The sequence below is a fragment of the Trichoplusia ni genome, chromosome 10 (genome assembly GCF_003590095.1).
Source record: "Trichoplusia ni isolate ovarian cell line Hi5 chromosome 10, tn1, whole genome shotgun sequence".
Lineage (NCBI taxonomy): Eukaryota > Metazoa > Arthropoda > Insecta > Lepidoptera > Noctuidae > Trichoplusia > Trichoplusia ni.
Window position 1 is genome coordinate 2,639,261 of NC_039487.1, and position 13,150 is coordinate 2,652,410.

General features: G+C 33.9%; 1 protein-coding gene across 1 annotated transcript; it reads left to right on the plus strand.

The window, feature by feature from the left end:
• Nucleotides 1-4,059: 4,059 nt before the first annotated feature.
• LOC113498095 (virescein-like) lies at nucleotides 4,060-11,475 on the plus strand. The gene is made up of 3 exons (XM_026878008.1): nucleotides 4,060-4,330; nucleotides 10,785-10,837; nucleotides 11,253-11,475. Exons 1-3 carry the CDS (start codon nucleotides 4,255-4,257, stop codon nucleotides 11,337-11,339), a joined length of 216 nt encoding a protein of 71 aa, XP_026733809.1. The 5' UTR covers nucleotides 4,060-4,254; the 3' UTR covers nucleotides 11,340-11,475.
• The last annotated feature ends 1,675 nt before the right edge of the window (nucleotides 11,476-13,150 follow it).

The window sequence follows — 13,150 nt, forward strand, 5'->3', positions numbered from 1 at the left end:
TATAGACAGTTAGACTGAGACCCCAACAGCATTAAGAAAAGGCTAGGCTGATGATGATAAATAAACACATTTTCAAAAAATATAAATCAATTTAAGACGCGTTTACTTAGTCAAAATAAGAAAAATCACCTTTCGTTGCAAAACTAATAAACAACATAATGTGTTCATGTCACTCAGTGTTCTTCCTCTCCTCAATAAAGAATTTCAGTAGGTATTGAATATTTTAGATACTAAATCGTAATACGTTAGATTTAATATTAAAACTTTTGTCTTCAGGAAAAGGGAGCTAGAGCTCTGGCAAATTCGAAGCGGGCCGCTACAAATTAGACGAGAACACAGAATACACTAACTTTTATACATGGTACCTGATGAATGATGCATTGCAGAAATAAATATCAAGCAATCCTTTTGCTAGATGTATTATGACATAAGTATAAAAGGCTCTAAAGCCGAAAAATATGTTATTGATTTGCTATAAGTAAATATGTGTGTGTAAGCGTGTGTTGTGTTTGCACAACGGCAAAACGAGATGTCCTGAAAAATGTACCTAATCTTATAGACAAACGAGTCTTGTAAGAGAAACAATATCAGAGTCCAAGAAAGGTAACAACATGAATCCAAACTTATTAGAAAAAATAACAGTTCAAATTAATCTTCAATTTGGTGCAATACATCTCTTCTACATGAATCTTCATTCAGGCTTGAATGGGACAATATGATGATGACTGACAAGAACATATTCTTTCATTTACCTGAATAATAATAATTAAAAGATAAACTACATTAACGTATTAACTTCTTCTAATATTTTTTAAGCGTAAAAATTATATTAAACCTACTATTGTACCCAATATCTATCACAAATATAAATCTATGTCTAGAAAATATGTGCTGAAAGAGTTAACAATTAAATTGATGATCTCGCCTATGCCAAGTTCCAGTAACAGAACAGGCGAGCAACACTCTGTGTATCATTACACAAACCATGTGGATACAATTTTGACACTCTCGTAACTCAAAAGCTTATTCAGAAAATTTGGCCCTTATAATACGACTTAGACATACTTATGGGCTCAAAATGTCATTGACACATCTCTAATAGTGTGGAACGTAAGATAGAAACACACTTGTACGATGCCACTACACACAGAAAGCAAAGTTAGTTCTATGTAACGTAGCGGCTAACATAATGTGTGTCTGAATCTACGCTAGAAAACCAAAATTTTGTTATTTGAAAATATTAATAGTTTCTTTTCCAGAGGCGCACTTTCTGTGAAACGAGGTATCGAGAAACAGTGGATTCCATGAACAGAGATGTCAGTCAACAGTGCGGTCTATATACCAATATATCTACGCACAGTGTTTTCCTAATAACAAAGTTTTCGGCGAAACTAGTGGTATCGTACAAACGTGGTTCTATTTTACGTTCCACACTCCATCTCAAACGGTTATTTCGCAAACTGTTATTGTTGTTGGAAGGATACTTACAACCACATTCCCTGTCTTCTTGAGTGTCTTTTTGAGCGCCTTCATGCTGATCTTGGGTCCGCAAGCAAACATGGCGAACATCGTCATTTGTGCCGTCAGCTTCATTGTAACTCTTGTAGTCTCTGTTGCACGATACGAGGAGCTCGACAACACGCTGTTCTATGCTACTATTCCCAGCCACCCCTCTTTATGTACTTCTTCAATAAAATAATAATCCACTATTTACCTTGTTTTAAATTGGCGTAAAAAAATAACTTCCCAAACTTGTTTACTCCACGTCTTTGTGTATTTTTTTACTTAGGTACTTTTATTAAATCGCCGCAAAGCGAAATACTGGGCACATCTAATTCAAAGTTGTGCCATTGGCCCGAAACGGAGAAGAATGGACAACGTATTTTATGAGAATAATACGAATACTGTTATTTTAATCCAATTTTCATTCATTCATCGGCCATTGTACCTAAACAGCAGAATCAGCCAGGGCTACTTATTTTGTCCCCGGATGTCTGTTTCATGATTTGCCTGATGATTCGCTATAAACCCTAGTTCTATCTACATCTAGGGTATCTACTCATAAATTCCTAATAATTAGGTTGGTTAGTTACAGAACTCTTCACTTTGTTACGAAAGTGTAGATCAACAATAAGATTTACCTGAGCAAATGGAGTAAGTATTTAGTGGGCTAGCCCCGATTACGCATAGCATCTTAGAGAATTAGACTGCCTTCATAATACACGTAGTATTTGTCATTGGGCTATCAGATTGTTTTTTTTTTAGTTGGACCATGCAAGCTAAATTACTATATAGACAACAAAAAATACACTTCAATGCGGGCTTAACATATCACTACATATTATAAAACAGAACCGCTTTTCTGTCCCTTGACTACTTAAATCTTTGAAACGGACGGATTTTGATGCGGTTTTCATTAATAGATAAAGTGATTCATGAGGAAGATTTTTAAGTATAATCTATGCATATTTTCGTACAGGAACATAGTCTATTTTAGCGATTTCAAATGTATTTACATTTTTTTTACGCTTTCATTGCAAACGCTGGCTTAACCGCAAGAGATACTTCAAAATAATTTTCTACAATATTGTACACCATAAAAGGATTGACAAAACATTTCGGGAGGGATATCTCTATCTCTTAAGGTTCGCTCACAATAACCGCTTTTTTGTCACAATTTTATTTTATACTTTCATTGCAAACGCTGACTTAACCCCAAGAGCTACATCAAAATAATATTGTACACCATAAAAAGATCTACAAAAAGTCTCAGACAGCATATGCCTATGTTTTAAGATTGACTGATGAAACCATAGCAATTTTTTTGGCTAATATTTTTTTCCTAAACACAACTTCTTTGCGAAGCTGTTTTTGTTAAGATGGTAATCTCTATCAAAATAAATACGATAAGTATTAAATTTTTCAAATTTCAAACGTTTATTCCAACGTTTTTTTATAACGATGCAGTGACGATGATATGAATCCTTATCAAAATAAAGACCGTTAAAGAAATTCTGTGGCGTATATTAGCATTGCTCCCGTGCGAAGCCGGGCGGGTTGCTAATTATTGATAGGTAAGACGCTAAAGTAGTCATTGATGAAAAGTGATAAATGAAATGAAGTCGGAAGGTAAAAGTCCCAGACTCTGGGGCCCAGGAGCAGATACCCAAAGCATTGGTCAGTTGGAACAAGAGCGATACAACCCGAATCCCTGAAGCGGAGCAGAGTGCACCAAACCAAAGCTGGCGTCGCTGTGTCCAGGAAGTGGGTCAAAACAAGAGAAGGAGTTGAAAGAAATGGAATGCAGCTAATGTGCATGACTGTTGTGGTTTGGCTAAAAGAGGTGGAAAAAAACAGTTTCTGAACTGAAAGATAGAAAAAGAAACAAAATGTGACTCGTCGGCGAAATAACCCATAACAGGAAACAATCAATTAGTAGGTACCCATAAATTATTACATTTTAATATTTGTAATGCTCATTAGACTAATGACAAAACTATATTATCGTAATGTAATGACAAATTAAAAACTTAATGTTGGCTATGAAACAGGTTGTTTAGAAATCTGTTGCGATTTGAATCATAGATTACCAGCTATTACCACTTTGTTAGCGTGGTGTAAAAGAATTAAATATCTAAAAGTTTCATAATAATGATCTATGTGTACTCCGTAATCCAGCTTTTTTCTACAATGAGTCCTTTGACTTAGTACCTAGTCCTACGGTCGAACTACTAGGCTATCACAGCTTTATAAAGCCGACAGCTTGAGTTCTAGTACTTATATTTAGTACTTATTTATATAAAACATACTTTATTGCATTTCAGAATGTGGTGAAAAATCTCATATTGAAACAAATTGTGAACCCTAAGCTAAGAGAGGATAACTGTAGATAATTTTACATATATTATAATTCAATCTAGTTTTTTATTAACAAATTAATATACATTTGTAGTCATCTCGATTGAGTTTGTTAAATTGTTATTAAGAAATTATTATTTTGATTTACCGTTTTAATATGACACTAGTATCAACAGTTAGTACAATGTCACAGACACGTAACAGCATTCTTAGTTTTCCCACATCTCGTATTATCCTCGTACACTTCTTTGCAATTAAGACAGGTTGACACGTAAATAGAGGATTTGAACCATTTATATACCGTTGTGAGTATATTTTGTCTCAGTTATAACAGGACAGACCGACCCGACAGTTCTTGAGGGGTTTGATAGTGTGCAAGAGAGATCGATAGGAACAATGAAGATCACGTCCATGTTTGTCATACTAATGGTGGTAATGGCCATGTTTCTCGGTTCTGGGGATGCTGCTCCTAGTCCAGCCAAAGTAGATGTCAAAGCAATTAAGAATACAGGAAAAGCTATTGTAAGTAACACCATTTTAAAGAAAACGACTTTATTTTGTAAATTACCGACACACTTCTTTTTTAAAGAAAACGACTCCCGTAATAAGGATTTTGATCCTTATCGGGAGTTACATTAACATTCAACACACATGCACAAAGACAACCAGATTCAGGACAAGCATTTGTAAATGACACACAAATACTTGGTCTACGTGGGGATCGAACCAGCTACAGGTCGCGTTCAGTGGGTTTTCGGCTATCAGGCAGTTAAACCTTTTTCATTTGACTATTTACTTACTAATTGACTTGAATCCATTTCTTTATTACTATGTTATTTAGTTAATATTTGAATGTTTAAACAAAGCCTAGCTTGTTTTTATTTTATTTTATTACTTATCTACTGACCATATTAAATACCAATTTTGTGTCTATTTGAAGTCGATTGACCTAATTAATTTATTGTTATGTTTCAGAAAAAAGTTGTAAGTGTCGTTAGCACTATAGCGACTGCTCACGAGCTGTATAAAGGCGTCAAAAACCGTAAAAAGCAGGGATAGAACACGAATTTATTAAATAAGTTTGTATTTGCTATTTGTACAGTCACTTGTAACGATAATTTTAATAAATGGTATGATAAGTAACTAATAAAGTATTTTATTACATTAACGTACTTACTTTAATACTTTACTTAATACTTACTACTACTAAATTAAAGTAATTTTTGGTATTGGGATTTGATATTATGTTAATATCTGAAAAAGGACCAAGAAAACGACTCGAGATATCCTTACATATTATAAAACAAAGTCCCCCGCCGCGTCTGTCTGTCTGTCTGTTCGCGATAAACTAGAAAAGTACTGAACGGATTTTTATGCGGTTTTCAACGATAGATAGAGCAATTCTTGAGGAAGGTTTTAGTGTATAATAAGTTTAGGTTTTGTGTAAACTGACGATATTACAGCGATATTAGTTAAACGTGTCGGAAAAAATTAAGCCATTCGAGAGCTTTCATCGAGAACGCTGCCAAAACCTTTTGAGTTACAACAAAACAATGTATGGCGGGTTTGTACCTCTTTAATAGATCTACAAAAAAGTCCGCGGTGGTATATGTCTATCTTCCAAGGATAACCCACAATAACCATTTTTATGTGTTTTCTTAATACAGTAAAATTATGGATTATTTACGAACCTCTTTTTAACAATACAGTATTAATCCTTATCCAAATAAATAAGTTAGATATATTATGCATGTAATGTAGAACAAAATTGCCTTTTACATTACGCCAAAAATGTTAAAAGGTAATGAGTTATCGTAATATTAAAATCTCCGCGCGAGAAATTAAAAATCGATGAAACGTAGCGAAGATATCGTTGGCATCTATATACTAATTGTACTATATATATACTAATTACTATGTATATACTATGTATGTACTATGTATATACTAATTGTTTGTTTGATTGTTTGTTTGAAAGCGCTAATCTCAGAAACTACTGGTTCAAATTGAAAAAATATTTTTGTGTTGAATATACCATTAATCAAGGGAGGTTTTAGGCTATATGTATATCATCACGCTGCGACCAATAGGAGCGAAGAAAAAGTCATAACTTATATCTTCTAACCCCGCAGACGAAGTCGCGGGCAACAGCTATCCTTATCCTTATCCTTATCCTTACATATTATAAAACAAAGTCCCCCGCCGCGTCTGTCTGTCTGTCTGTTCGCGATAAACTAGAAAAGTACTGAACGGATTTTTATGCGGTTTTCAACGATAGATAGAGCAATTCTTGAGGAAGGTTTTAGTGTATAATAAGTTTAGGTTTTGTGTAAACTGACGATATTACAGCGATATTAATTAAACGTGTCGGAAAAAATTAAGCCATTCGAGAGCTTTCATCGAGAACGCTGCCAAAACCTTTTGAGTTACAACAAAACAATGTATGGCGGGTTTGTACCTCTTTAATAGATCTACAAAAAAGTCCGCGGTGGTATATGTCTATCTTCCAAGGATAACCCACAATAACCATTTTTATGTGTTTTCTTAATACAGTAAAATTATGGATTATTTACGAACCTCTTTTTAACAATACAGTATTAATCCTTATCCAAATAAATAAGTTAGATATATTATGCATGTAATGTAGAACAAAATTGCCTTTTACACTACGCCAAAAATGTTAATAGGTAATGAGTTATCGTAATATTAAAATCTCCGCGCGAGAAATTAAAAATCGATGAAACGTAGCGAAGATATCGTTGGCATCTATATACTAATTGTACTATATATATACTAATTACTATGTATATACTATGTATGTACTATGTATATACTAATTGTTTGTTTGATTGTTTGTTTGAAAGCGCTAATCTCAGAAACTACTGGTTCAAATTGAAAAAATATTTTTGTGTTGAATATACCATTAATCGAGGGAGGTTTTAGGCTATATGTATATCATCACGCTGCGACCAATAGGAGCGAAGAAAAAGTCATAACTTATATCTTCTAACCCCGCAGACGAAGTCGCGGGCAACAGCTATCCTTATCCTTATCCTTATCCTTACATATTATAAAACAAAGTCCCCCGCCGCGTCTGTCTGTCTGTCTGTTCGCGATAAACTAGAAAAGTACTGAACGGATTTTTATGCGGTTTTCAACGATAGATAGAGCAATTCTTGAGGAAGGTTTTAGTGTATAATAAGTTTAGGTTTTGTGTAAACTGACGATATTACAGCGATATTAATTAAACGTGTCGGAAAAAATTAAGCCATTCGAGAGCTTTCATCGAGAACGCTGCCAAAACCTTTTGAGTTACAACAAAACAATGTATGGCGGGTTTGTACCTCTTTAATAGATCTACAAAAAAGTCCGCGGTGGTATATGTCTATCTTCCAAGGATAACCCACAATAACCATTTTTATGTGTTTTCTTAATACAGTAAAATTATGGATTATTTACGAACCTCTTTTTAACAATACAGTATTAATCCTTATCCAAATAAATAAGTTAGATATATTATGCATGTAATGTAGAACAAAATTGCCTTTTACACTACGCCAAAAATGTTAATAGGTAATGAGTTATCGTAATATTAAAATCTCCGCGCGAGAAATTAAAAATCGATGAAACGTAGCGAAGATATCGTTGGCATCTATATACTAATTGTACTATATATATACTAATTACTATGTATATACTATGTATGTACTATGTATATACTAATTGTTTGTTTGATTGTTTGTTTGAAAGCGCTAATCTCAGAAACTACTGGTTCAAATTGAAAAAATATTTTTGTGTTGAATATACCATTAATCGAGGGAGGTTTTAGGCTATATGTATATCATCACGCTGCGACCAATAGGAGCGAAGAAAAAGTCATAACTTATATCTTCTAACCCCGCAGACGAAGTCGCGGGCAACAGCTATCCTTATCCTTATCCTTATCCTTACATATTATAAAACAAAGTCCCCCGCCGCGTCTGTCTGTCTGTCTGTTCGCGATAAACTAGAAAAGTACTGAACGGATTTTTATGCGGTTTTCAACGATAGATAGAGCAATTCTTGAGGAAGGTTTTAGTGTATAATAAGTTTAGGTTTTGTGTAAACTGACGATATTACAGCGATATTAATTAAACGTGTCGGAAAAAATTAAGCCATTCGAGAGCTTTCATCGAGAACGCTGCCAAAACCTTTTGAGTTACAACAAAACAATGTATGGCGGGTTTGTACCTCTTTAATAGATCTACAAAAAAGTCCGCGGTGGTATATGTCTATCTTCCAAGGATAACCCACAATAACCATTTTTATGTGTTTTCTTAATACAGTAAAATTATGGATTATTTACGAACCTCTTTTTAACAATACAGTATTAATCCTTATCCAAATAAATAAGTTAGATATATTATGCATGTAATGTAGAACAAAATTGCCTTTTACACTACGCCAAAAATGTTAATAGGTAATGAGTTATCGTAATATTAAAATCTCCGCGCGAGAAATTAAAAATCGATGAAACGTAGCGAAGATATCGTTGGCATCTATATACTAATTGTACTATATATATACTAATTACTATGTATATACTATGTATGTACTATGTATATACTAATTGTTTGTTTGATTGTTTGTTTGAAAGCGCTAATCTCAGAAACTACTGGTTCAAATTGAAAAAATATTTTTGTGTTGAATATACCATTAATCGAGGGAGGTTTTAGGCTATATGTATATCATCACGCTGCGACCAATAGGAGCGAAGAAAAAGTCATAACTTATATCTTCTAACCCCGCAGACGAAGTCGCGGGCAACAGCTATCCTTATCCTTATCCTTATCCTTACATATTATAAAACAAAGTCCCCCGCCGCGTCTGTCTGTCTGTCTGTTCGCGATAAACTAGAAAAGTACTGAACGGATTTTTATGCGGTTTTCAACGATAGATAGAGCAATTCTTGAGGAAGGTTTTAGTGTATAATAAGTTTAGGTTTTGTGTAAACTGACGATATTACAGCGATATTAGTTAAACAAGTCGGAAAAAATTAAGCCATTCGAGAGCTTTCATCGAGAACGCTGCCAAAACCTTTTGAGTTACAACAAAACAATGTATGGCGGGTTTGTACCTCTTTAATAGATCTACAAAAAAGTCCGCGGTGGTATATGTCTATCTTCCAAGGATAACCCACAATAACCATTTTTATGTGTTTTCTTAATACAGTAAAATTATTGGTTACTTACGAACCTCTTTTTAACAATACAGTATTAATCCTTATCCAAATAAATAAGTTAGATATATTATGCATGTAATCTAGAACAAATTGCCTTTTACACTACGCCAAAAATGTTAATAGGTAATGAGTTATCGTAATATTAAAATCTCCGCGCGAGAAATTAAAAATCGATGAAACGTAGCGAAGATATCGTTGGCATCTATATACTAATTGTACTATATATATACTAATTACTATGTATATACTATGTATGTACCATGTATATACTAATTGTTTGTTTGATTGTTTGTTTGAACGCGCTAATCTCAGAAACTACTGGTTCAAATTGAAAAAATATTTTTGTGTTGAATATACCATTAATCGAGGGAGGTTTTAGGCTATATGTATATCATCACGCTGCGACCAATAGGAGCGAAGAAAAAGTCATAACTTATATCTTCTAACCACGCAGACGAAGTCGCGGGCAACAGCTAGTTATATAATAATAATATAATATGCCACAATAATCTCACAACGCCATCTAGTTTCAAACAATGTAGATAAATTATACCTAGGCTCAGATCAAATGATCGTGCTCATCACACAACTATTTGTCCTGGGTGGGAATCGAACCCACGACCTCCGGTATAGCAGTCAGGACCACTAACCACTAGAACAACAGGCCAGTCTTAAGCTCCTCCTTCGTCTTCCTTTAACAAGCATTTTTGTTCTTCATCGGATAGCTTTCATCCCTTTACATGCTGCAACGAACTTATACAGACTAAATCATATTCGCATCCACGGCGTTTTTCAACATTCTCTGTTTTACCTTGCTTCTTAATAATCCTTTAGGCATATACCGCATAAAATATTGAACTTAGCACGACACATTATTTGGTTTTCTATATTAAGAGTTCGAAGGTCAATTTATGGGAAACTACAACACTAATAGTTTCAATTTTCCTGTTATATTACTTTGAATTATTATTTTTTGTAAGGATGTAGACACGCAGCTTCATAAGAACGGTATAGAACCTCTATTCAATAAAAAATGACTCCCGTAAGTACTGGATATCGAAATTATTTGGCCGGTTAACTGCCGACCCAGGAAGTCGAATAAATCACTAAACAGGGTTTAAACAATTTTTGTTTTGACATTATAATAGTAAAATAGCTAAAGGGTCGAAATATCTACATAATTATATATGGACTACAAGTAAAAATAGCACAGCCGAGCGGATTCGATCCCCGCGTATGACAAAAGTTTGTGTGACCCACGAATGCTTGTCCTGAGTCTTTTTCTGTTATTCCATCTTTAAATCAAGTCTTAATAAATGAAAGTAGCATTGGATTATGAAGTGTGAACTCTTTTAATCAACAAGATGAGACTGTTATCAGTATGTTTGTACTGTATCGCATTGTTGACGTAACTATTAAGATGCGCAGTTCAAAGAAATTAGCACAAACTGCCCGTAGGTACATACCCTGCACGTTATGACAACAAAACACGATCCGTTTTGGAAACTGTGAAGTCCCGATATTGTTATCTCTCCATATAAAAAGTTGGTTCAATATTATTTATGGCAGTACTCATACTTGAAGTTCTGAAGTGCAAACTTGGAGTCCACTATTAACTTGAAGCCAGTGTCATTTATAAAAATGAAGTTTACGAGAGTTTTTATTATTTTGATGGTGATGGTTGTACTTTTGATGCCGACTGAAGGCGCTCCTGGGAAAATACCTGTAAAAGCTATTCAGAAGGCGGGAAGAGCTGTTGTAAGTAAAAGTTTATATATAAACAAAAATATAAAAAAGCGTTGAAAACATAAACCCAGTTTTTGAGGGTTTACCAACACCTTTAAAGAGGTTACAAAGACACCGTTCTACGCCATGTAAAGCGCTATCCCACTTACACTCAGTTTCCTAGTCTTATAACTCAAATAACATGAAAGTTGATGAATGTTGCCGCTCTAATTATCATTAGTATAAAGTTTTAGTCTGTAGGTATGTGTAATAAAAAAACTACTGTGGCAATAACAGTACCTACTTAAGTCCAGGTAACATTCATGATTTAACGGTAATGACTCAACATAGTCAAAAAATTTACGGCAGAATCATCCTAACATTTATCCTAGAAGAATAAAAAAAGACTGAGAAATATTTTTAATCCACCATTTGTTTTTTTTTTCAGGGCAAAGGACTGCGTGCTATTAACATAGCAAGCACCGCGCACGATGTATACAGCTTCTTCAAGCCAAAACACAAGAAAAAACATTAAGAAATAATGTATACTTTTGTACTTGTGACTTTGTATATACTTAAGATTAATTTATTCAAATATCTTTTCTATTTTTTTTTTTTACAAAGTCATGGTGACTGACATTCTCTTACTCGTTACCTATAAATCTTCTAACTATTTACTTTTTTTTAAATTATTGTTCATACTATGCTGGACATGTGCCAAACTGCCAATAGTATTACGCAATCTAACTTTGATAAAGGAGAAAGTTAATGACCCGACCCCTTGTTTGTTAGTCAGTTAAGATAAACATCGATCAGTTAAAGCCGAACGAGCGATTTGATAAATAAACTGATATATTTACAAATGGTTATATATAATTACGTAAGCATAAACATTACACAATAAACGTTCCAAAAGAGAAACGAAAAAAATCCTCAGAAGAGTCGTTTAAAAAAAAAAACATGAACGGTTTACGTTTCCACTATAAATTTCCAATTAAGATTTTTTGATATTTTGTGTTCCTGATAATGTACATATTTTTGTTGTTTACTGTACATAATTACCATGCATTTATTTACATAAGAATGAGCCCTATGACCTAATATGATACTCATAATGTGTACCTATCAATACATTTTGTAACATTTTATATTCTGTGTTTTATTAGTAAGCCTAGTTCTAAAGCAGTCAAGAATTTAAGGAGAAGCCTACATTAAGAATGTTAACCAGCAATATTAATTAATATTAAAATGTAAGCTTAAATTGTAGAAATAATAAACTGTACATATATTAATAATACAAATGAACTAAAAGTAAATAAATATTATTATCACCCGAATTTTCAGAAAGATTTTTAATCACCTGAGATAAAAAAAAAAAACAAAGTTCGATGTACGAAATAATATAATTTTATGATGATTATCTCAATTGTCAAACATAAGGGCATCCCTTTTTCTAATGTTATTAGATAGTACTGAAATACAATCAATAAATCAATTAAACGCATAAGCACGCGTCATATTTTATTCCAATACTATGACTGGATGATGTTTCGGAAGGCACGTTAAATTGTATGTCCCGGCTGTTATTCCTACATCTTTGACAGTCTAACCAAGGGGTATCGTGTTGCCCAGGTAACTGGGTTGAGGAGGTCAGATAGGCAGTCACTCCTTGTAAAACACTGGCACCTAGCTGAAACCGGTTAGACTGGTAGCTGACCCAAACATAGTTGGGAAAAGGCTAGGCCGATGATGACTATGGCTGGATGAACCCACGCGCTGACAGTACCTAAGTTATTCAAAAAAATAAATTATTACTCAAGTATTTACTGTGTCATAAGTCATCCGATGGGTTATTACGCTCCTTTAGTCAGCCACATTTTATGCTATCATTTCCTTAAGTTGGAAACTGACGGGAGCAAGTTTGTAAGCAAAACACAGTTTTTTTACAAATTTTCCTGTCTTGGTCACATATAAGCTAAGGTAAATAATAGTTTGATTCAATTGCTCCGAGTGATTCGTAGCGACACGACCAAGATGAAGGTTGCACTTGTAATAGTGTTTGCTGTAGCGTTATGTTCTCACGTATGTGTGGTTACATGCGCTCCATCCTCCCCGACACCAGCGCCTGGCTTATTACCAAGTTCCGTCACTACTACCACAGCAAAACCTTGGACACAAAAGTTTAAAGATGGCTTGGTATGTATATTCTTACTAACAACTAACAGTATTGTAATTGTCGATAAAGATATAATTTTATAGACATTTTGGAAAACCATTTGTAAGTTGAGCTCATTTAGTAATCGGTAATTTCCCTGTCTATGTTATAAGTACAATAATTGTAAGGAA

Excerpts from the sequence above, each read along its gene's own strand:
- LOC113498095 (XM_026878008.1), top strand. The coding sequence starts at position 4,255 with ATGAAGATCACGTCCATGTTTGTCATACTAATGGTGGTAATGGCCATG. Across the intron at positions 4,331-10,784 it reads TTCTGGGGATGCTGCTCCTA|GCGCTCCTGGGAAAATACCT; the intron begins GTCCAGCCAAAG and ends TGCCGACTGAAG. Across the intron at positions 10,838-11,252 it reads AGAAGGCGGGAAGAGCTGTT|GGCAAAGGACTGCGTGCTAT; the intron begins GTAAGTAAAAGT and ends TTTTTTTTTCAG.